This window comes from Ambystoma mexicanum, chromosome 7q, assembly GCF_040938575.1.
Source record: "Ambystoma mexicanum isolate Mex_15411 chromosome 7q, UKY_AmexF1_1, whole genome shotgun sequence".
NCBI classification, from domain to species: domain Eukaryota; kingdom Metazoa; phylum Chordata; class Amphibia; order Caudata; family Ambystomatidae; genus Ambystoma; species Ambystoma mexicanum.
Window position 1 is genome coordinate 1,026,699,908 of NC_090941.1, and position 25,915 is coordinate 1,026,725,822.

General features: G+C 48.2%; 1 protein-coding gene across 4 annotated transcripts in view; it reads left to right on the plus strand.

The window, feature by feature from the left end:
* The window catches only part of NUMA1 (nuclear mitotic apparatus protein 1), a 1,289,555-nt gene that overhangs the window by 956,396 nt on the left and 307,244 nt on the right, over positions 1–25,915 (plus strand). For all 4 annotated transcript variants that reach the window (XM_069640302.1, XM_069640305.1, XM_069640304.1 and 1 more), the window contains exon 19: positions 23,511–23,692. In XM_069640302.1, the coding sequence (XP_069496403.1) occupies positions 23,511–23,692 (182 nt within the window). The remainder of the gene's footprint in view (positions 1–23,510; positions 23,693–25,915) is intronic.

Consider the following 25,915-nt stretch of genomic DNA (forward strand, 5'->3'; position numbering starts at 1 on the left):
CACTCCTCCCTCCCTCCCAGTGCCCCTTGCCATGACCGTTTGCACCCCACCTCTGGCATTCACAAGCTTCACACATCACTTTGAAGTGCATTTAGGGTACTTGTATTCTTCGAAGTTCTCCTTTTGTAACTTTATGGTTACAATTACAATGTGTCCAGGTTGGGCTGGTGGCAGCAGATATTTTTCTACCATTTTATTGACTTTTTACACATGAACTTTTGCATTTTTATGCATAATGCCATAGAGTACCATGTACTGTAAGATTTCCACCTGTCTTTTGGCTATTTTGTACTTTGGCCTTCCCTCTGCTTTCCAGAGTCTGGAATCGCCATACATGGAAAGTCCTTTCACCAGGTAAACATTTACAAGCAAAGTGGAAGTCTGAGTCTGTTTCGCGATCAGGGGTGGGTTGGTTGGTGGGTGGGTGGGTATTACTGTCTGGTCCCATTCCATATCCCAGCCGCAGTGTCTCTTGCTAGGCAGAGTATTTTGCCAGTGCCTGTACAGGAATTGACTGCCCCTGCCGGTTTGAATGGATTGACCATTGGTGGACCTGGTGGAGACTTTAGTCGAAAATAAATCTTGGATAAAATGTCAACTCCTGCAGCCATTCAGCAGATCATTGGAGCCAAGACCCTTACGAAACAGTGCAGCCTGCAGAAGACCTATGGACGACCGTTGCAGCTGACCTACATCAACCCCCAACCCAGTACCGTTCAAGCCATGCCATTGTGTCATGATCTTAAGAAGCCCATCAATGTTTTGACCCCTGGACGGATGGGAACAATGTGCCCGATGCCTGCTCGATGATCCATGCCAGCTGAGCCTTCTGAAGTGTCCTTTGACCATCCGGTGGACTGACCAGCTCTCTCCTGAGCAACTCTCGCTGTTCTGAGTGCGTTCTTGGGCCATGGAGGATCTTCAACTTGTGCTACAAGCCACCTGCTCATGCATTTTCAGCCTTCTAGTCGGAACAGAAGCCTGCCCCCAATCCTAAAATCGTCTGTTGCCACTTGATTTTAGTGACTCCCTCTGAATTTTTCTTTCTTCATGTCCTTGAGGTCTCCTGAGATAGTCTGTCCCATGGAAGTCTGCATTTCTTCATGCCAATGGTGTCCAGCTGTCCTGTCTTCAGAACCGTATCACCGGAGCCTGAACCACATACTAGCCGGATCCAATCCCAACACTGAAACTGACCTCTACCCTCGTCCACTGACCCTCCCTCGACGAGACACATTGCAGAAGTAAGTGGGCCCAGTGGATCTAGGAACTAAAATGGTCCCTGAAAAAAGTATGGTTGGTTGTTATACTCCTTATTCCTGCTCCACCCTCCATAGATTTACATCAGCATAATGTCCTGTCCCTAGCGCTCTCTTGCCTGACTAAGATTGATGGGGTCAGGGATCCCCACTAGGCCTTTGCTAGTGTTGTGGGACTGGGAGAGATAATTCCCCAAACCTTGCCAGAATTCTGGAACACTTAACTGCAACCGCTGGCATTGCACTGATCCAATAGTAAACTTGACTGAACAGTATAACTTGTGTAACAGGTGACTTTTGGCCACTAGGCCACATTTCATTTCAGGGCTGCACTTACTAAAGGATTACGAATCTAATTCTTGGATTTCTCATAATTCTTTTTTTTATTGTATTTAACTACTTGATTGCATACCTGGGTTTACGGTTTTGAGTGTTTTTCTACACTTCACTTGCTTTATCACATAGTTGAAAGTATTGCTCTTGATTATTCTAACAGTTGCTTAACTGTCTCAAATGTAAACTGTTGTGGTTTTAGTCAGACCCCTGTATAGTGAATGTACATATGCATTAGCTTTGTGACAATACTTAAGGGTTTCACATGGTTAGGGTATCCAAAAACCTAATAGATTGCGTATATTTGTATACCTCTGTCTAACTGGAATTATTGTAGTGCTCGGTTTCATTGTATCTCTAGACCACCCTCTCACCCCTCCTGGGTCTAAGCCTTACGGCCCTGCTACCCTGCTTAGACTGGGTTTGGTTAGAACTGTGCCCCTTTCCTGTTCTCCATAATAGGTTGGACTCTCAGAATCCATCTCCATGCTCGATTCTGAATATCCATTTTTTTTCTTTTTTCTTTAAATGCATACAGTTGAAAAACTTTTTCCACTACCAAAAAGTATACTTTTACAATACAGTTGAAAAGCACCAAAACGAGGAATAAAATAACCAGAGACCAGCGCGAATTCACAATGTCTAACACATATAAAACCTTATAAATAAAACATAGTTTAAAAGTTACTTTTTTTTTTCTTTAACCGTTCATTACATCAGCACATACAAAATTAACGGTCATTCCCAAATTACAGCTACTTGGATCCAAGCTGACACGTTTTTTCCTCCAGCATAGTGTTTACGCTTAACCAGAGGCAAAATGCAGAGGAGACGACCATGTACGACTCAGCAGAAAAAAGTAGGCTTCAAAATTGATCACTTTCATGTAGATTGAAGTCTGAATACACCTTAATATAATGTTGAATCAAATTACGGCAGGATGTTAGCACATATCTTACGGTTTCAACATCTGAGCCACACAGTCTACAGATACCCAACCAGGCACCCAAACTCCAAGAACTGGCAGTGTGTCCAGACGCATTGATGGGACAAATTGTATCAATGCCGGATGACACCACTTTATTAAATATTGCCTCAGGCCCTGATAGAAGCCCCCTGGTGAGTATACTGTATTTCTGATGTTTGTTAATCTGCTTAGAATCACATGCTGTGCATAGGTCCGACATCCAGTGGTCACTGCGGAGTATTGCATTTTGTTTTTCGTAGTCGAAAAGGGACGTCGACAAGGCGTGTCTGAAACACTATCCCTATAGTGACGTGCGTTGTACCCACAATCCCTCACGCGTCGAGGTCCCTCAGATTGTTTTTTTCCACCCAGCTACTGGTCGCCTTTACGCGGAGCTCCTCGAGAGACATTGCAGATTTCATCTCCTCCACCTTTGGTCGTTTTCCTATATTAATATAAGAACATATCGATCCCTCCCTCGACGCTGTTGTGAAGCTGTCTCCACCGAGCAAGATCTTCGACGGAGGGGACGAGCAGAGGAGATCCTTCGGCGTTGCCGAACAAGTGGCCTGGCCTCGCAGGCCATATACAGTAGGGAGAGTGGGGGTCGTGGGACATCTCTGGTTCTTTTCTGAGAATGCCTTTCCTTTTCCCCTTCCTTTCCCTTGGGGGTGTTATCACGATTTATTGCCTCGGCTATGGAGAGGACACCCTTTAGGTTTTGCCCGCTTTGCAAGGGCAAGTTTACTTGTAAGGACAAGCATTCACGGTGTAACCGCTGCTTGCCCCTCGATCACAAAGAGGAAGGTTGCACGGCTTGTCGGCTTCTTAAGCCAAATACTCTAAAAGACCGTAGGGTCAAGAGGTGGGCGGTCTACGCTATGTCGAAGGCCGACGCTTCACCCACCGTTGCTACCACCGACAGTGACGAGGAACGTGATAACACAACCTCCGCTACGGAAGTCGAAAACCCCCCTAAAGAGCGCACACGCGCTTCGTCGTCTGTCCCCGGCCCCGACGGGCTCGGCTCACGCCCTGCTTATGGGATGAACACCCCGGCGACATTGACGCACACAAGACCACCCAAGCACACAACCCATGGCTCTTCTTCGTCGAAGGCGAAGAGAGCATCAGCGCCCAAGGAGACGCAGGTTCCACCGCCGGCCTCCTCGGACCGTTCGGGTTCGAAGCCCCTCTCGCAGCCGCGACCAGCGACTGGGCTTTCGGCAAATAAGGGCGCCGCCCCCAAATCATCGGCCGGCACGCATCAGCAGAAAGCGCATGCCGCCGTAGAGCGATCGACACCCATGACGTCGAAACCACAGCCCTCCGCTGACAAACGAGTCGCTGAGAGCTTGGCGAGGATCGTGGTAGCCGACGCCCACAAGCGTACGCCGAAAGACACGTCGAGCGCTACGCAGAGGTCGAAAGACACGCCGAAAAAGCCCGAAGAAAGGCAGGGACTACCCCCTTCAGTCGAGGGGACCCCCAACACACCTGAAGGCTTTTCGCAGGGCGACGGGACACTTTCCTCGACGTTGTGGGAGAGGTCGAGCCGTTTTCAGCTACAAGACACTATTTTTCCCCCGCTAGACCGCTCAGGGGTACCCCATGAAACCATGGAAAGGCTCCATCTCTGCATGGAAAAAATGGAGAGGTTTATGAATACCCAGAACCCTCCCACTCCCAAGAGAATAAGAGAAGGGCCTCAGGAGGACCCCAGGGCCAAAATTCCGAGACTAGTCAATCCCCACCAGGACACAGCCTCAGACTTCCATAGTGTGTATGACCTCACTGGGGAAGAACATTACTTGGAGTAAGAGGATGATTTTATAGACGATGAAGAGGGACGGAACCAGGAGGAAGGTCTGGAAGACAGCCCAGACTTGGTAGAAGAAGGCTTCGGAGAAAATCCAGAAGAAGGACCTTCTCACCCCTGGCAATCCCCATCAATATATTCCGACACTGATGTCCTGAACCTAAATCCTCCTGACATTTCACCTATTAGAAACACGTCTCCCATTGACGATCAGCCCACATTCAATGCCCTGTTGCGCAGAGCAGCAGCACATTTCGAACTGGACACTGGGGAGCTCTCTCCTGAATTAGACTTTGTGGAAAGAGTAATTAAGGAGAAACCCCCGGTCAGTCAGACCATTCCCCTCCTCGCTTCGGTGAAGAGAAGAATCATCCCTTCGCTGTCCACACCCGCACTAATCAGAGGGGTCAATCCTAGAATTGAAAAACTTTTCACTCCTTCACCCTCAGACCCGCTGTACATCAGGGGACATTCCATTCCGGATTCCCTGGTAGTAACCAATACAAGAAAGAGGGCAGGGTTACCACTTTCCACCAGTGAGGCACCACCTGACAAGGAGGGCAAGCGGTTATATGCCCTTGCAAAAAGAGTTACATCCTCGGCTGCCTTTTCGGCAAGAATTGCGAACAACAATTCTTTGCTCGCTAGCTATGCAGACGCGCAGTGGGCCAAACTGCGCAAAGACGCCGAAGAAGCGCTGGAACCTCTACGTACACGCCTGCTAACAACTATTGGCGAAGGAACCCAGGTCAACCAGAGTATTGTAAGGAACTCTCTGGATGCTGCAGAAACAGCGGGACGTTCCCTGGTTCAGGGAATACTCCTAAAACGCCACGTATGGCTGCGCAACTCAGGGTTCAAACCGGAGACACAGGCGTCTTTAATCAATAAACCTGTTGAAGACTCAAACCTCTTCGGGAAAGCGGTGGATGAGGCTCTGGAGATGGCGAAAAAAGAGTTCAATACTATCAAGACTCTTGACCAAATCTCTAAGCCCTCTACCAGACGCGGCTATGGCAATAAACGCTTTTTTCGTGGCCAACGCCAACAACAAAACCAGCAGCAACAGTACCCTGCCACCAATTTCCAAACCAATAGTGGCCAGTACAGCCAGAGAGGCCAGCGCCGGGGCAAAGGAAGAGGTCGGGCGGTCCACCCCCAGAGGCTCCCAAGCCCCCAACAACACCAAGTGACGCGAAGATTCGCGTCCCCTCCCATGCAACACCGGTCGGGGGCCGGATAACATCCTTTCTTCCAGCATGGGAGGGTATAACGTCAGACCGCTGGGTACTTTCCACCGTAGCCCACGGATACTGCATCGAATTCAACAGTTCCCCAACATACAAACCCCTGAGGGGACGACGCATGACACCGGAACATCTTGCCATCCTTCTCCTTCTCCAAGAAGTACAACAACTGCTGGAAAAAGGAGCCATAGAGGTCGTGCCTTATTCAGTGTACTTCCTTGTACCCAAAAAGGATCTAACCATGCGCCCTGTATTAGATCTGCGCCCAGCGAACAAGTTCAGATCCCTCAATATGTGACAGGTCGAGAGGTGACGGTACGCAAAGCAATGCGCTTGCTAGGCATGATGGCGTCGTGTATTTATTTGGTACCTCACGCGCGCCTGCGCCCAATGCAAGAGTGGCTCAACAGCCAGTGGTGTCAGGCCAGCGGACTATGGGACGATCTAGTGGTGGTCTCGCAGGCCTTGGTTCTCTCGCTACGGTGGTGGACAAAGGAAAACCTGGGAAAAGGGAAACCCTTTGCCACACCCGCGGCGGAAGCCACTCTAACCACAGACTCATCCCTCACGGGATGGGGGGCTCACCTATCCCACCAGACTGCTCACGGAGTGTGGACTCCGAACGTAGCATCCAAACACATCAATCTACTGGAGCTACTAGCGGTGTTCAAGGAGCTAAAAGCCTTCCAGGAACACCTACAAGGCAGGACAGTGATGGTCCTTACAGACAGCACCACAGCCATGTATTACATCAACAAGCAAGGGGGAACCCACTCTCCAGGACTGTCCAAACTGGCCCAAAATATATGGAAGTGGGCTCTCAAACAAGACATGTTCCTACTGTCACAACATGTACCAGGGGAACTCAATCTGCTGGCAGACAAACTCAGCAGAGATTTCCCCCTGCCCGAAGAGTACGAATGGCGACTGCACGAAGACATCGTCTTCGATGTCTTCACACAATGGGGATTCCCAGAAATAGACCTGTTCGCAACCCTGGAGAACTCACAATGCCTAAGTTACGCCTCCAGGTACCCCCAGTACCAATCCAAGGGGAACGGTCTGTCGATACAATGGTCAGGGAAATTTGTTTACGCTTTTCCCCCGACTCCCCTTCTCAACAAAGTGGTGCAAAAGATGCACCAGGAACAAGTAACCATGATACTGGTGGCCCCAATGTGGGCCATGGTCCGCTCACTTGATGGAGATGTCTCTATCTCCCCCAGTGAAACTCCCCTGCCCGTACAACATGCTGTCACAAGACAAGGGCAGGACCCTGCATCCATGCCCCCAGAACATGAACTTAGCACCTTGGCTCCTGAGATCATAGAATTCGGACATCTACAGCTCCCGCAGAGATGCATGGACATCCTCAAAGAAGCCAGAAAACCTAACACTCGCCACTGCTATTCTAGCAAATGGAAGAGGTTTGTCATCTGGTGCAGGGGTAAGAGCATTAACCCGATTGACTGCTCTCCCACACATATTGTTCTATACCTGACCCACCTATTGGATTCAGGTCTAGTGTTCAATTCCATTAAAGTCCACCTAGCGGCACTTTCTGCATACACCACTTCCCAACTCAAGGTGTTGTGGTGGAAGATCCCTGTTATAAAGGCCTTCATGGAGGGAGTAAAGAGAATACACCCCCCGATAGCTGACCCAGCTCCCGGATGGGACCTTAATGTGGTACTTACCAGACTCATGGGCTCACCATTCGAACCCATGCACAAAGCATCTCTTAAACACCTCACTATTAAAACTGCTTTTTTAATAGCTATCACCTCCATCAGGAGAGTAAGTGAACTTCAGGCTCTTTCTGTTCTAGACCCTTTCGTTACAGTTCACAGAGATAAGGTGGTTCTACGCACTCACCCAAGGTTTGCTCCGAAATTCATCTCAAAATTCCACGTAAACCAGTCTATAGAACTACCAGCGTTCTTTCAAAATCCTTCCAACTTGGGAGAAAAAACTCTGCACACACTAGATGTGCGCAGAGCGGTCATGTTCTACATGGAAGGAACCAGACCACTGAGGAAGACTAATCAGTTCTTCGTCTCGGTGGCAGCAGGAAGAGAAGGGGATGCAGTTTCAAAGTCCACTATTTCTAGATGGATTGTTCAATGCATCACTCTCTGCTATACTCTTGCTAAGAGAGAACTGCCCTTTAGGCCAAGAGCACATTCTACTCGAGGCACAGGGGCGTCCATAGCATTCATTGCAAATGTTCCCCTTGAGTCCATCTGCAAAGCGGCTACCTGGAGTTCTGTGCACACCTTTACAAAACACTACTGTCTAGATGCACACTCTAGATCTGACTCCCAGGTGGGACAGGCAGTATTAAGACATCTTTTCTCTACTGTTCCTTCTCTTAACCCACCGCCAACTCCGGGTACTGCTCGCTAGTCTATGCACAGCATGTGATTCTAAGCAGATTAACAAACATCAGAAGACAATGCATTACTTACCGTAAAAGCATTTCTGATGGTTGGATCTGCTTAGATTCACATGCGCCCACCCTTCCTCCCCGCTCGGATGGAAGGAACATAGACTTCCTTTTATATCTCTCTTTTCTGTACTCACTCACGTCTAGAAGGCTCCCTCAGGGCAGAAAAATACAAACAGAGGGACCTCGACGCGTGAGGGATTGTGGGTACAACGCACGTCACTATAGGGATAGTGTTTCAGACGCGCCTTGTCGACGTCCCTTTTCGACTACGAAAAACAAAATGCAATACTCCGCAGTGACCACTGGATGTCGGACCTATGCACAGCATGTGAATCTAAGCAGATACAACCATCAGAAATGCTTTTACGGTAAGTAATGCATTGTCATATTGGTCTTCCGTCCAATTGTGCCATGGTCAGTGATCTATCATATTTCTGGCTCCCAATATCAATTTTTCCTAGGAAAACAGTGACTTCTTGTTGAAGAGCATATTCGGGCTATGGCTTGACAATGAGCAAGCACTGTGCTCTCCAATTCTCTAAACCAGATACTACAGGAGTATCATTCTGCATGAATCACACTTATGTTTAATAAGGAGGCGTGCCTTCCCCCACCAAACTTTATAGCTACTCAGTTTACAAGCGGCAACTACCCAACAGGACATGAGACTGAAGGCCCAATTCCAGTCTTAGAACCTCGACTGGGATTGAGCCCGAAAGGCCCAGCAATTATCTCAAGATTTTCCCCTCTAATTTGGGGAGCCAACTGATTGCACTCCTGGGGAAAATCTCGAGAGAATAGAGGATTCCGGGGACAGTTGTAGTCTTGAAGGTGATCAGTTTTGCCACTGTTAAACATCCCCCCACCCCCACTTATCAGTCAGACTTCAGGGCCAACCACCTAGACCAAATCTTGGGCTTTACTGTGTCGTATAGGTTTGTGAAGGAAGTAGTGGCTTTTACCTCAATACCAAAATACCTATATGAATCGGTTTGTTCTACTTTTTTGTCCCCAGTGTCCAATTTAATTTGTCTCCCACCCATGATCTTTTTCAATAATCTAGTTCTCCTTCTATACACTGCGTACTGTGGAGGATTAGGATGACGCGGACACTCTTGGGACATTTGTAATGTGTTTTTATTAAAGAATTTCCATCTTTCCCTATCACTATGGGGATTCCTTACCTAGTTTATTAACTAAGGGGCTACTCCGTCATGGATAAATGTCCACAGAAAACAGTCTGCTGTCCAAAGTCAACCTATCTGACCCTACATAATCAATTACGGTCAGGAGAATGACACCGTTTTGCTGGTTGCGTTTCTGCACCTGCCTTCCCTTCTTTCTCTTTTCCTGATTAGTATGTAATTCTCAGATAGTATCTCATGATCCCTTGTATTGGTTGTAACTCCCTGACAGGATTGATAGTCTTTTATCTCCTTTTATTAATGGTCGATTGCTTCTGGTCCAACTCTCTCTTTTCTGTAGGATTCTGAGAGTTCTGATTTAGTTTATTTTCCTCACTTTAGCTTTCTATGCAGTTGTGATTCAACGTTTCCTTCTCAGGACCTGTTTGTACACAGTCTATCCTAGGGACACCTCAGGTCTTCGGTGCACAATTATCTCTATTGTCTTCCAATTTGTGCTTATTAGAGTTAGTTTCCCTTTTACCCAAGATAGCAATGTTCCAGTTTTGTTTCTCTCCCTGTCTAGATTCTAGGCTTCACTTTATCACATTAATACAGTTCCATTTCATCAATGGGATTTTCAGTCTCGTCATTTGTACTGGGACAAGTAACTCAGATTCTATAACTAGTCCCTTTTTCGTTCTCGGTATTCCCGTTCTCAGCCTGTCAACCACACTGCCTGCACAGTCACACCACCACCAAACATTCAGTTCTGGTCTTCCCGTCTTCTACTTCCTCACACAGGTCAAACCACCAGTGTCTCTTGCTCCTCTGCCAAGCAATTCTAAAATGCACGGGCTTTGCAACCTACATTGGCTCCGCGTTCCTTAGACGTTCTCTGTACAGGGTCCTTCCCCTACTTGCGTCTCTCTCTGCCTACTCGTCTTCTAAGCATACTCTGCACAGTTATTCAGTTATCTGTTTGATATGGTATAAGTACATTTTCTTTGTCCCAGTTATAGAACTTGTGCTGATTTGAGTGTTAGATAATCCATGTTGGCCAACGCATGGAGGGCATCAGGGAGTTCCTCATTGGAACGGGAGTCCTTGCCCACAAATGTGCTCGCTCTCGGTGAGGTCCCACTTGCCTCGACCCGTAGAGAAGATGTAATGAAGCAGGCTCACGTCCCTAGCGTCCGAGGATTTGAGGGCTACCCCTTGTGGCAAAGGGACAAATCCCCTTTATTGTCACAGTATCCTAGATATTTACTTGACCACCTCCAAATTTCTTTTTTTTTTTATGTATAGTGCATATAAACTTGCACACATTTATCAAAAGGAGAAAAATTCATCAATATTTATTTATTTTTCTAACTGTTTTTTTATAACGCGCCTAATACCAGACCGGAGTTCGGTTTCTAAGCGCAGATCTGGGATTCAAATCTGTTTCTCTGCGTGGTCTTGCTTCCAAGACCATCACATTGCCCAGTTGCTATCCTCCGTTCACCAATGCAATAATATAATATATTAATACAATACAATAATGGAATGCATTACAAAATTACCATGCAATATTATAAATGTATTGCCCTAAAATCAGAAAAAAATCAATCCATACCCTATCAGTACTTTTTGGACTTTAAACACAGGCAGATTTCTTTATAAAAACGCATCTCGGCCAGAATAGGTTGCTCGTGATTTCCTCTGTTTTCCACATGCCGACTCAAATATTGCCGGTCATGATGTTACAACATGACAAATTGATTTGTACTTGCTGTTCATATTTACTTAATCTGCATGAGTGTTTTTCTTTTAAAAAAACCTGACCATGCACCTTTAATATCTAAAACCCCCAGCCTATTAAATCGAAGTGCCATATAAATTCTTCGGGTTGTAGGAGAGGGGAAACCATTTTCTATAATTTTGTGACCTTTTAAACATTAAGTACATCCTTGCAAATTCATTGATTTCATTGTGACCACTTTGTCTATCTGACCAATCCCATACTCTTGCGTCCCGTCCCCTTTCCTCCATATTGCATGGGGGGTGTCCTTCGCTAGGGATGGGAGACGCAACCTTTTTCACCAGACTAAACCTTCTTCCCCTTTAAATTTAGAGGCATGCGCTCCCTTGACTCAGGCCACCGGCGCCACACCTCAGTCCCCTTTTCCACGTCTGCAGGAACGGGCCGATTTCACCAGTGCTCCTGGGTTTGGCTTCGGCCATGTAATACCACACGCTCTTCCCCGGATACTTTCTTTTGTCAATTGGGTAAGGGGTCCTCTGGCACCACGCTCATCCCCGGCACATGTCGACTTCAGCGGTCTTCAGCAGGTGTACAGCCTTCGAGGGGATTTTCCCTACATCTGAACTCCACGTTCTTTGCCTCTGCTGCCTTCGCCCCGACCACGGCTGGCAAGGTTGTTCTGAGTGGGACGTGTTTACACCGCATGCTCTGAAAAGCAGGCTAGCTCGGTGGCGGGAGCTCTTAGAGAAGTCGCCTCCAGAGGACTTGAAGGACTTTGTCAAACATACGTCAAGGCCCAAGGTAGGGCAGGTCTTTTCCATTGCACCCCGCAAAGGTGACTCCTTACCAAGGAAATGCCTGAGCGGGAGGAACCTTTCAGGTTCTCGCACCAGCACTGTTAGAGGCTAGTTCAGCTACTGGCCGAGGGGGTTACTTAGATCCTTCCGGAGACAGTGCAGAAGGACCGCAAGGTTCTTTTACTGGGTGTACACCCGAGGGGCTACGCCCGAATACCGACCATATGTCAGATGGGGCGCCTGCACACAGCACTACTGGGAATACTGCCGAGGGCAATACGCCTACCAGGCCCCGTCCTGAGGTGCAGGGTAGGTCTCGTGCTCCATCGCCAAGAGTCCTGGAGGAGGCTAGGTCTAGCGAGCCAAGCACCACGACTTTGGCACATGGCACGCAGCTCGACAAGATGGCTGCTCGTCCGGTACCGCCCCTTAGAACGGAACATGTGGAAGAACGAGTTACAAGGTGGGACTGGTGTCGGCCAGGTATGTGGCCCCGATTTGGCAGCCTCATCGCTCCAGTTCAGGATCATGGGCTTCAATTTCTGGTACAAGGTTCTACCCTTAGCCCTCAACTCAGCCCCCAGGGTGTTTACCAGACGGATGAATGCAGTGGCAGCCCTCCTCCGGGCCCATGGCCTCCACGTCTACCCATACCTGGACGACTGGCTCCTCAGGGCTAGATCTGTAGAGGCGCTTCATCACACTTCCTCCGTCCTTATGATCAGACTCAGCGGGCTAGGATTTTCGATCTACCTCAAGAAGGCTCAGCTGCAGCCTACACCGAGGCTGACCTTTTTGGGCCTCGTATGGTACACAAGCTCCGAGAGAGTTTTCCCCTCGGAGGACAAGATATGGCCATCAAGAGGGCCACCACTCACTTCCTCACCTGAGAAGTGACCTCGGCTTGGTGGTACCAACATTTATTAGGTATGGCAGCCGTCCTACTGTCCGTACATCCACACAAGACTCTAGATAAGGAGATTACAGCTGCACTTCGCAGCCTCATGGAATCGGGAGTGGGGCGCCCAAGCAGAGCTTGTCAGCATTCTTCCTTCTCTCCACCCAGACCTCACATGGTGGTCCAGGGACTGAAATCTGTGGACAGGCAAGCCCTTCTAGCAGTAGGGCTGCAGGTCACTATCCCCATGGATTCCAACCTGGATGACTGGGGCAGGGGACACTCTGGATAACCAGTGTCCAAACCCTTCATGAGCAGGGGTCTTGTATCAACTGGCTGGAGCTGAAGGCCATCTGGCTAGCTCTCAAAGCTTTCCTTCCACTCATTGGGGCAAGGTTGTTCTTAGCCAGATGGACAACTTCATCAGCATGTACTCTGTCAACAAGCAGGGCGGTACCGGGTCCCCTCTGCTGTGCAGCCTAGCGATCAGCATGTGGGAATGGGCCCTGGAGAACATCTACCTGATGGCCGTCCACTCCCCGGGGGGGTAGGGGGGTCCAACCTGGAAGCGGACAATTATGAATGGCAATTGAACTATTGGGTCCTACTCGGGATCTTCAGAAGATGGCGGTTCCCGCAGGTGGATCTTTTTGTCTCCTGGGCCAACAAGAAGTACCATCAGTTTGCGTCATGGCTGGGGCAGGGCCTGGCTCCCTGGGCGATGCATTCCAGATACAGTGGGACGGCATGACGGCGTATGCCTTCCCCTCCCACACCCCTGGTACACGGGGTGATCTGCAAGACAAGAGAATCATGTCACTTCCGTATCATTCTGATAGCTCCATGGTGGCCGGAGAGACCGTGGTTCGCAGAGCTTCTCAGCCTCTCGGTCAGGCCACCCATTCACCTGCCGCTGGACCCAGCTCATCATCTTGCACAGCAGGGTGGCAGGGGTCCACCCCGCGCCACAGAAATTATCCATAGCAGCGTTGTTCCTGAGCAGGTCACACTGAAGCATCTGAACCTGTCTCGGGCCAACCTAGACATTCAAGGCGCAAGGTTACTAGGAGCCAGTACAAGAATAAATGGACTAGGATCTGTCACTGGGCAGACTCCAAGGAGATCAACCCCCCTTACGTGCACATTGGACAATGTGCTCTCCTTCGCTGCACACCACGCTCATTCAGGAGTGCAAGTGGACACATGCCGCACCTATTTGGCAGCAATAGGGGCCTATAGGAATTCGGAGGAGGAGGTCTTCTCTTCCAGCCCGCTGGTTAAACGACATCTGTCGGGCCTCACCAGGCTCTACCCGCCAATCATGAAACCACACCCTGTGTGGGATCTCAATATAGTGTTGGGCGCCCTGGCACACAAGCCTTTCGAACCAATGGCGTCCGCGGACGACATACTGGTCACCATTTAAAACCGCTTTGTTGGTGGGTCTCACCTCTGCTCGTAGAGTCAGTGAGATTCAGGCACTGGTGGCCTTGGAACCCTTTACTGCCTTTCGCAAGGACAAGGTGGTCCTGAGAACGCACCCCGCGTTCTTAATGTAGTCTCTGCCTTCCATCTAAATGAGGAAATGGTGTTACCTACTTTTTTTGCCGATCCTACAGACGTTGCTCAAAGGGTTTTGCACTGTCTGGATGTCGGACGCATTCTGAAATTTTATCTGGACAGGACCAAGAATTTCCGCAAGTCAGACTCTCTATTTGTCACCTTCAGCGGGTCAAGGCCCGGGTATCGGGCATCAAAGGCCTTTATAGCAAGGTGGATGGTTTCGGCCATCCAGGAAGCCTATGAGGGACAGCACAAGTGACTGCCAGCTAACATGCATGCCCGCGCTGGCAGAGCCAAGGCCACGGCCATCGCATTCCAGAGACTGGTTCCATGGCAGGTCATCAACAGGGCGGCTACCTGGGCCACCCCTTCGGCTTTCTGCAAGCACTACTGTTTGGATGCCGGCTCCAAGTCAGACGAGGCATTCGGACAGGTGGTTTTAAGGAACTTGTTTTCTTAAAGAGGGTCACCGCTCCACTCTGGGGTTACATTCAGTAGTAATTGTCCATGCAGTATGGAAGAAAGGGGACAGGACGTTAAAAGTAATTAATAGTTAAGCACTGTAGTGACTAACGTACTCTTAGTCCATAGTCCCCTTTCCTCCATACGTCCCACATCTTCCCCCCTAACGACTGGTGTCATTAGCCAATTTTAATATTGTCAGTGCGTCAATGGGGACTGAGGTGTGGTCAGTGGGCGGAGTCAGGGCAGTGCCTGCTCCCAGGGCCGTGCCCCGTGCGCCTCTAAATTTTAAAGGGGAAGAAACCTTTTTCTGGAGAAAAAGGTTCTGTATACCGTCCCTAGCTAGGGATGCCCATGCAGTATGGAGGAAAGGGGACTATGGACTAAAAGTACGTTAGTCACTACGGTGAGTATTAATTTCTCGTTCTAAATGCTCTCCCTCTAAACCTCTACGTTCCTCTGGCACCAACTCTGTGTGTAAAGCGTTTCGCTAAACAGAGGGCCGGAGGCGGATCACTTTCTTCAGCTGGCTCCCTCTTGTGGAACAGCCTCCCTCTTCCTCTTTGCCGTGAGCTGGACTTCCTCAAATTCCAGAAGCGCCTCAAGACTTTCCTCTTCACCACCTCCTTTCCCTTCTTCCCTCCTCTGCTAATGTCAGTCACTGTGATTGGTGACTTGGGCCATATGTATCCTCTGGGGCATGGCCCTGCACACCTAATCGTCCCAGCCTCTGCCTACTTCGCAGCATTTGCCTTGGTACCCATAGTCCTTCATCCTGTAGGCTCGCACGATCTACCCCATGTGGCGCCATGCCACATAGCATTTACTACACTGACCAACCCCAAGTTCCTTGCAAAGATTGGTTGCTGTTTGTACTCTTGTTCAGAGTGGAATTTCCATAGCATTTCGGCGCTGGACTGCCCATGTGGGCGGGACAACGACTGATATGCAAATGGATATTTCCCATCTGTGAAAGGTACAGTGAGCAAAAAGCATGTGCTGCAAACTCTCATCTCAGGACAGGTTATCATGCCATGTTCATTCTGGAGAGGAGCGCCTGCTACCTTTTTTTGAAATATCTGTAGTCTTGTACGGAAGTTCTAGCCAAGTGCCATTATGTTGAGTTCCATTAGGAGTATTTTATACAGCTATAATAACCATCATAGTGATCCTACGCCGCCTTATCCAAACAAAAGGGGTCGCAGGGGCATTGCGACCCTGCCAGGAACACCAGGTCCCTAGCACGAGGAAAGGATAGGTTAAGTAATAGGACACACCTAACAATAGTAAACGAGAATAATGAGGTGGCGAGATGCAATGAGGCACAAGGGGGTAAGAACAATGACAAATTTGGTAAGTGCTGGTGTTTTGTGTATTATGCCATGATGTACAATAATCATGATAAAAGGATTCCTCGATAGAAGTATTTTCCTTGGAATGTAGTTTTCCAAACCATCAAATAGAATCGTTCAGTAAAGTAGCGGACCATGGATGCATGATCGACCCAAGAAGTGATTGGGTGTTCCCTATTAAGATCAAATACAATTATATGGTTGCCATTTTGTTTTCTGGCCTTTGTCTGGGCCAGCTAAAAGGGCTCATTTTGCACCAGCCCCTGTTTTGAAGAATCCCACCTGGGCTTAAATCAGTCAGGCATCCAGACAGGTTTATGGAAGTGCTGACTGCTGCATGCCTTTTTGTTTGGTGGGCTCGATCTGTTTTTGCTTTGAAGTTCTGCTGGCGAGATCGACAACTCTTGAAGCTGCTATGACAGGCTCTACTGGCTGGGCTGTGCCCTTCTGTGGCGGTCCTCTGCCTCTGTCTTGCTGGAAGTAACTATTCGGACATTCCTCCACTTACCTGTAGCCTTCATTGCTGGAACCTCCTTGCCTGCAGTCCTGGTGCTCTTCCGGAAATCTTCCTTTCTTTGCTAGATCTATTGACTGGGAGCAGCCCCTGTGGGCTGGTTGCTTTTGCCTGAACCCATTTGTTGTGGGGCGTGCTCTGTTCCATGTCCAAGACCTTAACTCTCTTGTCAAGAAGACTGAGTTGAAATGACTGCTTTTTATTTTACATGAAGAGTGTGGTAAAGGTTGCTCATTTAACCTTTAGCTTGCTTTTCCTGGAAGATAAAAAAGCAGGAAAGAATATGGCTATTTCAGGTGGTTGTGTTTTTTTTTTTTTTTTAACCCCCAAGCTAGCTTGAAGCTGACTGCCCTCACATTTGTCTGCACTGGCGGAACTACCTTTTCCTTGGTGATGGTCATCCCCTAACCACCAAACTCCTTGAGGCCACCCTAGTTATAGTGAACAGGGGAATTCCCGAGTTGAGCCAAAACTCAATTAAGGTTGCAATGGAGAGTAATCAAGGCTATTCTCAGAGAGTGAGTCGTCCAGGGGTCCACAATGAGTCCACACAGTGAAGCGCACAATTAAATTTAGACAGGAATGTTTAAATACATAATTTATTCTAGGCCTTAAGCACACACTAAAAAATGAAGCAAACGGGCGACAATACAATATGGCACAACAGGCAAACATATATACAGTGGATGTATATGATTATTTCAATGCTGAAATTTTCGAATATGAAATGTTCGACAAGGCAATCCCGCTATCCCACCTCCCTAACCCTAATACTTGAGCAGCTCCAGCGCTCAACTTACCTAATGCCCTTATCCGCGCCACAGGGTCTTTTTTTTTTTTTTTTTTTAAAGAAAAGGTTCTTTGTCCCCTGCTTTCCTTTTTATAGAAGCGGGGGACACCACTGCAAACCCCGCTCCACTTGATCGACATTATGGGACTCCGGTTATTTTTCAAGTGGCAAATTTGTTTTTGTGTTTGAATTTTTCTACGAAACCCATATACACTCACCATAGGTTCTTAAGATTCATGCAATGACTTAAACTTAAATCCACAAACGAGTTAAGTAAAGTGGTGCAGTATGATAGAACCAAGTCACAAGTGATATTCCCTAGCTTCAGCAGTCCAATCCGGAAATTGGCTGGGGCCTTGTGCCCAAAAGTCACAAGGCTTCTCCCCAGAATGTATCTGATGCAGGTAAGTTACTTGTGTTGCTGATTGTTCAAAAGAAGAGATCGAAGTTACTGGGTAAGTAAAATGTGTTCTTATCTTTCAGGATTTACTCCCCGGGAGGGACAACCAAAAAACAGTGGAATGGAAGGATACAAAGACTTGTTTTCAATCTCGTCATATGGAAGAAAGGGGTAGATAAATGTTTTGTTTACATAGCCCCTTTGCCCAGAGTTTGATTTCTCCCAGAAGACTGGATGGGTCGACTGGGGGGTCGCTGGAGGTTTGATTTCCTGCTGTTGATTCCGGTGAGTGGTGCCCACGAGCTGCTGGTGCAAGGGCTCTTCTGGTGTGGTCCAGGAGCAGAGTGGATTACTTGGCAATGGAGAAAACACAGAATTCCCCAAAGCAGCCTTCTTCCGGACACTTCACAGGACCGTAGATGGGTGGGGTGGAGGTAGACAGGTGAGGCTGGTTCCAGCGACTACCACAGCACATAGACAGCAAGCGCCCATCCAGTTGCAGAAGTCCTTCCAGAGCAGTATCCCTTGAAGTTGGGAGACTGAAATTCGTCAGGAAGATGACTTGTACCAAGAGCTGGCGACCACCAAAGTGTTGGCTGCAAACACAGTACGGTAATGGTTCTAGTGAGGGAGTCCATTGGAGAGCCTGTCAGTCCACTGGGTGGTCCAGGGACACTTCCGAAGGCTCAGGGCGGCTGGATACTTGGACACGTCGAGACTGGTTGGTCCCACCAGTCCAGGGGTTGAAGCACCGCTCAAGGCCTTCACAGATCAGGTAGTCCAACAGGCCTTCAATTGGCTAGACTCAGAGATGCTGGACCTCTTCAGAAGTCTTCTTCAGATCTTCAATTGGCTGTTCTTCTATGAGAGAATCTTGGCTCCAATGCTGATCTGAAGAAATGGCTGCAAGGGTCCTCTATCCAAAATCCAGCCTGAAAGCAAGTCCGAGCCCACCAGTGGTAAAAATCTGCACCATTCAAACAGCCAGTAGTTGTCCAATCAGGGACAACTATTGATTTTGCTCATGCGGCACATCCCACACCCTTCCTGAGCCACTCACACACAAAGGCCTCACTAGCCTGCGAAAGCTGCAGCGTTCCCGAGCAAGTGCTTGACCTTTATATGGGATTTCCTGACCTGGCAAGACTGGAAGGTCGAACAACAATATGGCCAGAGAACAAGCGAATATCCTGTGATGTGCCATGTGAGGGCACTAGCCACGTTTAGCAGCCATAAACGGTAAATGGTAAATAAAAATGGTAAAAGTAGAATTGCTGCCATCAACATGCCTTTAGGCACATCCCAAGTGTAAAAGACTAGGGTGATACAACACTATCCCCATGCACTGCATTGTAAGATGCTGTGTGCAGTGCTAAAAAGTTACAAAAAGTAAAAGACAAAACGGGAATCCTAGTTTCCCAGGACTGATGGTCTGAAGGACTGATCTGTTCCCCATAATAAATGAGCAAAAGGCCAGGGGAGTGAAGCAGTCTACAAAGGTTCTAAAACAAAAGCAAAAAGATTGCTGGTCCATAGGAAACATGGAAAGAAAGTTACCAAAAGAGAAATCTTCTGAACTGCTACGTCGCCTAGCCTGAGGACCTTCCCTTCCACCTTACAGGGAAAGAGGCTTGACGCCTGGGGTAAGATGGTGTTTATTGGGCAGTCTCCAATGCATGCCGTGAATGCCTCCTGTGCTATGGTGAAGTTCTCCTTCGGGCTGTTGGGACCAATGTGGCTGAGCATGTCCTTGTAAGAGATGAGGGACTGTTTTCTGTCCTTAGTTATTGATGGCAAGTAGGTTGACCGCCAGATGTTGCAGTCCAAACTGGATGCCGCTGATTTTGTGGGCAGGTCCATGGCCATAAGTACAATTGGTCAGGCGACATTCTGAGCTGAGGACCTCTGGGTCTGGGTTTGAGGTTGATGTCCAGGCTAAGCTGTTGGACATGCCTTTCAATGGCTCAAGTCCGTTTGTGGTGAAGGCTGATAATGCTCTTCAGAAGGTCCAATCAGCAAAGGTGAAGGCGAAGTCATTGGGGCTTGCCATACAACCTCCCCCTGCACTGTCGTCTTGGAGTAGAGATTTTTGTCCCTCCCCCGCCTATTCCCCAATTGGCCATTTTCCGAGAGGTAGATGTGCCCTGAGGGCTGCCACAGCCACTACACCAGCTGCACCCTAGGGTGCAAAACCTCAGTGACTGGCTATGCCACTCAACACCAGTGGGGGGGGCTTTCCCTATTCAGCCCAAAATGGTCAAATGCAATGTCTGATGCATGGGCCTTGCACGTCTTTCCACAGGGGTATTGCCTCATGTTCCTACAGCACCCTCAAGACCATGGCCCTCAGACCACCCCCTTGTCTCTGGATCCCATCCTCCTGCTTCTTAAGAGCGCAATGGAGCTGGTACCGTGCTCAAGGCAGGGAGCGGCTCTCCACCTATTTTCTGGTGCTGAAGGACCGAGCCTTGTCCCATTCTGGATCTGCAGCTGCTGAACATTTTACTGCGCAAGGAAAAGTTCAAGATAGTTGCACTGGCTCCGTTCCGTCAAACCCTCAATCTGTAGGACTAGCTGGTATTACTGGTTCTACAGAATGCCTACTTCCACATGCTTATCATAAGCACAGGAAGTACCTGAGGTTTGTGGTGGGCCAACATTGCTAACCGTTCCAAATCCTGCCGTTCGACCTTTCTTCAGGGGCCAAGGTTTTCACCATGCTGCTCGCTGTGGTGGCGGCTTGCCTCAGGAGGGAGGGCATTCATGTCTTTCCCTACCTGGATCACTGGCTCGCCCGAGCTTTCAGCCTGAATCTTGTGTCAGAGTATCTACCCCACACATGCACACCGTTGCACAGCCTGGGCTTTTGCCTGAACTTCAAAATTTCTCTGGTTTTGCTGTCCACCCCCTCTGATTTTCAAAGCAGTATTGGACATTCTACTGGGCAGGCCTTTCTTACCTGAGGTCCGATTGGCGAATCTTTCGGATGGTTAATGTACTGCAATCCCAGGAACAAGTCCCAGCCTGACTTTCCTGTGCCTTCTAGCCTCCTGCATCCTAGTGGTACTGGCAGCGAGGCTCCACATGAGAGGGATTCAGTGGCTTCTTCGTTGCCATTGTTTGCCGTTTCAGGGCCACATCTGTTGGACTGCAGGTGGCTCAGGATCTTGGTGGTGCGCTGTGCGAGACAACTTGCTGTTTCTTCAACCTTTACCTAGGTGGCTTTGGTCACTGGCGCTCACTGGTTTGGGGAACTCATCTGTAGAACCTGACTGAGGGAACTGATCTCCCATTGAGTCTCGGGAACACATCAACTTGCTGGTGCTGCTGGCCATCAGGCTGGCCCAGGTTGTGTTCCTCCCCTATGTATACAAAATGTGTATAATAATACCCAAAAAGCAAGTCTGTGCTGATCCAGATGGGCACCACAGTGGCCATGCACTAACAACTAGTGTGGTGGTGTGGTGTAGGGTCTTTGCATCTATGCAGGGAAGAAATGCAACTCTGGTTTTGGGCTCTGGAGTACAGTGTCTCTCTGACGACTGCTCATATGTCCAGAAGAGAGTCACAGTGGATGGCTTGGGCAGACAGACATTGGCCTCCCACAAGAGGGAAGTTCTGGAGGAGATCCTTCTCCTTTTGGGGGATTCCTCAAATGGACTTCTAAGCTTACATTGTCAACAGGAAGTACGAGTTGTTCTGTTACAGGGCATTTCCTACTCTGGGAGCTCTGTGGGATACATGGACGGTGATCTTCCAACCTCTTTTGTGTTCCAACCGATCCCTGTCATTCCATTGGTTCTCAGACTCTGCCTACACGGAAACACATTTATCTTGATTGCTGGGCGTGGGCACGGAGAATGTGGTATGCAGATTTGCTGGACATGTCCATCTGCCATCCCTGGCACCTTCTCAGGAGATTCGACTTGCTCTCCCAATCGGAGAGGGGTGTCCTCCACCCGAACCTCAGCAGCCTGAGCCTTTCGTGCTTGGCTACTGAGAGGCAGAGATGCAAAGAGTGGGACTTGTCAGACAAAATACTTTGTGCTCCTTTCAGCTAGGAGGCCCGCTACAAAATTAATTTATGCCTGTAGGTGGTGTACATTTTCCATTTGGTGCTGGGAGAGGGAGCTTGATTCTTTACCCTGACCTTTGTCTCCTGTGTTGGATTTTCTGCTCTCCTTGGCCCAAGCTATAAAGGGATACCTTGCCTCTGTCAGTGTTCAAGAGGACCCCAGAACAGGGTTTGTTCTTCACAATCCACCGTCCCCACTGTTAGGCAGTTCTTGCTGTGGCTTGTGTAACCAGTTTCCTCCCTGCTAGTTTGTGGTTTCGGCATATTTAAATTTGTTTTTGACATTTATTATGGGTGCTCTAGTTGAGCCCCTTCATTCCTGTTCTATTGGATTGCTCACCCTTAGAGGAGTTTCCTGGTTTCCATCACCACCGCAATGCGAGTGAGTGAGCTCCAGGTGCTGTCTGTTCCTCCCCGTTTTGTTTTTTTCCAAAGAGAAGGTGATTTTGAGAGTGAGGCCATCATTTCTGCCAAAAGGTGTCTTGGATTTCCATTTTCCTTTTTCACCCTGCTCGCCCTTCCAAGATGGCGGAACGATTCTATCAGCTGGACCCAGTGCAGGCCCTTAAGTTCTGCGTGTCTCAGGCGAGCGAGGCTAGGAAACATGTTTAGCTTTTTGTGAGTTAAGCTGGGGCTCGTGCTGGCAGAGCAGTGACCAAGCGGACCCGGTCAAGTTGGACCATTTTCTGCATCTCAGGAATGCTATGCTCGGGCTGGGAAAGATGTGCCAGAGGCCCTCTTGGTTCATTTTACCAGAGGAGTGGCAGAGGTGCTTGCAGAGGGGAGTCCCCGTCCTGGACATCTGCCAGGCTGCGACGTGGGCATCTCTGCACAAGATTGTGAAAGATTACTGCTTGATTCCCTTGTGGGCCATGATGCCTATTTTGATAGAGCAGTCCTCCAGAGTCTTCTGGTCTAGGTCGGGTCCTTGCTTCCTCCCTCCTACAAGATTTACGTACTACTTTGGGAGTAAATCATAGATGAGAAATCCATTAGAACAAATTACTTGCCTCTCAGTAATATACTTTATGATGGATGTTCCTGCCACAGATTCCTCCACGCTTGCCCTACCTTCCCTTCATGGTGAAGAGCTAGTACAGCATCGGTTCTACCGTCTCACAGCATGCTTGGTCTCTTGAAGGATTCTGAAGTACAGCTCTGGTGCGATAGGGATATCGTAGACTAGGAATCTGTGGGAAGAACATACATCAGAAAGAACATTACCAAGAGGGAATGTATTTGTTCATTAGCAATTCTTTTGACTACCCTTTAAAGGGAATTGCCCTAGTTGGTAGGCCATCTATGCAATGTTTTCTGGTTCTGTGATCGCCATTGCTATTATCAAAGTTTACTGTTCTTTATTCTCCCTGTACCAATGAAGAAACATTTCTTATTAACCGCAAGCAACCCATCTATCCGTGAAGCTCTGGAACAATTTATTTCATCCAGTTTGTTCACAGTTTCAGAGCTGAGGGGTTTAGATGCTCATTGACCAGACAAGAGAAGCCCAAGAGGTGCCTCTTTATGTATTTTGCCTTGTTGCCATTTTGTAGCTTTCCATGCGTTTTTTGTAGTCTGCAACCTGGTGTAGTCCATACATGTGAATGTAGAGCATAGGGGTCGAAGAACAGGGGTTTTGTTGCAGCAGTTGGCAAGTAACTTATTTTTTTTTATTGTGGCTTCTCATCAATATGTTTTGCCTTCCTGAAAACAGGTTGCATTTGCAGATCGGCAGATACGGGAACGTGACCGATTCCAAGTTTCTACGGATACATTTAAAAGTAGAGATACCCCATTGGCTGCCATAAACACCAGACGCCACAGGAGCAATGCTGATGTTAGCACTGACAGCCTGGACCTGAGCGATGATGAAGGAATCCAGTTGAATTCCACCAGGTACTTAAAACCACAAAATAGATTTTTTTGTTTGGTTGGATGAAATGTATTACTTTGTCTCACATCACAGTATGTATGCATTTGCAATCGGTCTTAAATAGTTATTTGTATATGCTGGATTTTACTGCTTTTGAAAAAGATACATAAAAGCACAAATTGAGATTACTACTACTGTTTAGTGCAAAATGTGCATAATATTTTGTCTATTTGTATCCGATTTCATGATTTGTGAGTAAGGACCGCCTGCATCAAGTAGGGTCTATGTGTGTATTTGTTGTTGTGTTCATAAGTGCCTATAGTAAGGCATTTTCCATGCTCTTCTGCAGTTCTTTTCAAGTGGGTGGCCAAATTAATCTCAGGTCCTGAACACATTTTGGGTTTTTATGCTGAATGACCACAGTGAAGGATTTACTTTGCCTGCTTTTTCAGAAAGTCCATTTTGCCATTTGGTCACCAGCTTCTTCATGCATCATGTGGAAGCCCTAGAGCTAATGTCTAGAAGACCTTGAATATGGACAATCCCTTTAGAAGTTTTGGGTTTCGGTAAAGGACTACAGTTAGTTGTACAATACTTGCAGTGAGATTGGATTTGTTACAGATTGAACTACATTCTCAGTCCAATTTAGTACACTTTTTATTCATAACCCAAAATTGATTGACCCTGTTTAGCTAGTGCTCTTTTACCACTGAGGGTCCCTCGCTGCTGTGCAACTCGCTGAGTAAGTGTGCAAATGAGCTGTAAGCGGAGACCTGCAGAACAAAAGAGAATTAACTGAACAGATGGAGCGGTAACATGTTCCAGATTCCTGCTACTTTAACTATAAATTGCCCCTCTGCCTGCAGTATGGTGGGATGCAAGAGGTGTTGACTAGCACTTTTGATGTTCCTTTCAGGCAGACCTCGTACAACTTCACATTGGAGATCAGGCAGTGTTCAATCATGTGTTGTGTACACTTGAAACACTTGTGTACGAGCGTGATATAAATATCACAGCATATATATGTATATAGGTTACCAGTGCAAAGCACTCTTAGCAGCAGAGATGTGTTCACATTTGCTTAAGCTGCATATCTATCAAATTGCAGAATTGTTGCGACCTTTTGAAGCTATTCCCTTAAACATTTAGCTGGATTTTCAACTTTGATTTTGTGGTCAGGGGGACTTCTACTGAAGACCCGCTGCAAACCATTTGTGTCTGCGGTTTCAGAGATAACTGCTGCATGGCAAAAAAACCTGAGCTAACAACTACCAAGGAAAGGAACAAACAAGCTCCCCACAACATCGACCCTAAAGCCTAAAGTAAAGAATCTGTTGAGGAAGACCAAGCAATCTCTAGGGAACTTGTGATGATGGCTTCCTGCGGTCAGTGGACACTAGAGGGTGGGAACTCTGCAGACAAAGACTAGGAAAACTAATGGGGGAAGCCTAGGTCGTCCCAAGGAACTGATCAGGGGCTGTGTTTGTGGCCTAAACCCCTTCCAATAGCAGCAGGTCCCTGCACCAAGGCAGCAGGCCCTGGCGGTAAACAGTGGGAAAACATTTTGACCTAGGGCATGAGGGGAGGCAGCAGGAGAATTCAGGAAGCCTGGGCTGGACTTCCAGAAGCAGAAACCCCAAACTGGGATATTCCCAAACTGCTGCACTCAACCAGTATGGCCCAGTGAGTTAAAAAACAAAACCAGCGAAATTGGGGAAAAGTCATTCAGCAAGTGTTACGCTCACCTGGCTCCCACAGGGGCGTCAGTCGGACCCGGACTGCTGCGGCCTCCACCCACGTGATGCGTAGTGCAGCGATGACTGACTGATCTGCCCTCCAATTCTTGTCTGCTTGACCCGTACAAATATTCTCCTACAAGTGGAGAGATGGATTTAGCCACTTGTGGATTTAAGTGATAGCACCCCCACTGTCCTCCCCTCTAATCACCTCTGAAGTGTGCCCTCTCAGAAATCTCACCTTATATTCTTGAAGGATGAGCCCTCCATCCTGCGAAGTACGCAGGGGCGCATTGAAGACCAGTTACTTCACTGGCCTGAAGATATTGGAAGAGTTGTAGACGAATCCTGACTCCAAAAGGTCCTGGCGAAGAGCCGTAAGTATATAGTTCGTAAGTGTTCAAAATGTCTGGAATTCACTCCTGTCCAATTCCTCTTTTATCTTGCAGATTTGACCCAATAAGAAGATTGACAGCTGAAAAGCACTCCGGTAAAAGTCTGTGTTACCCA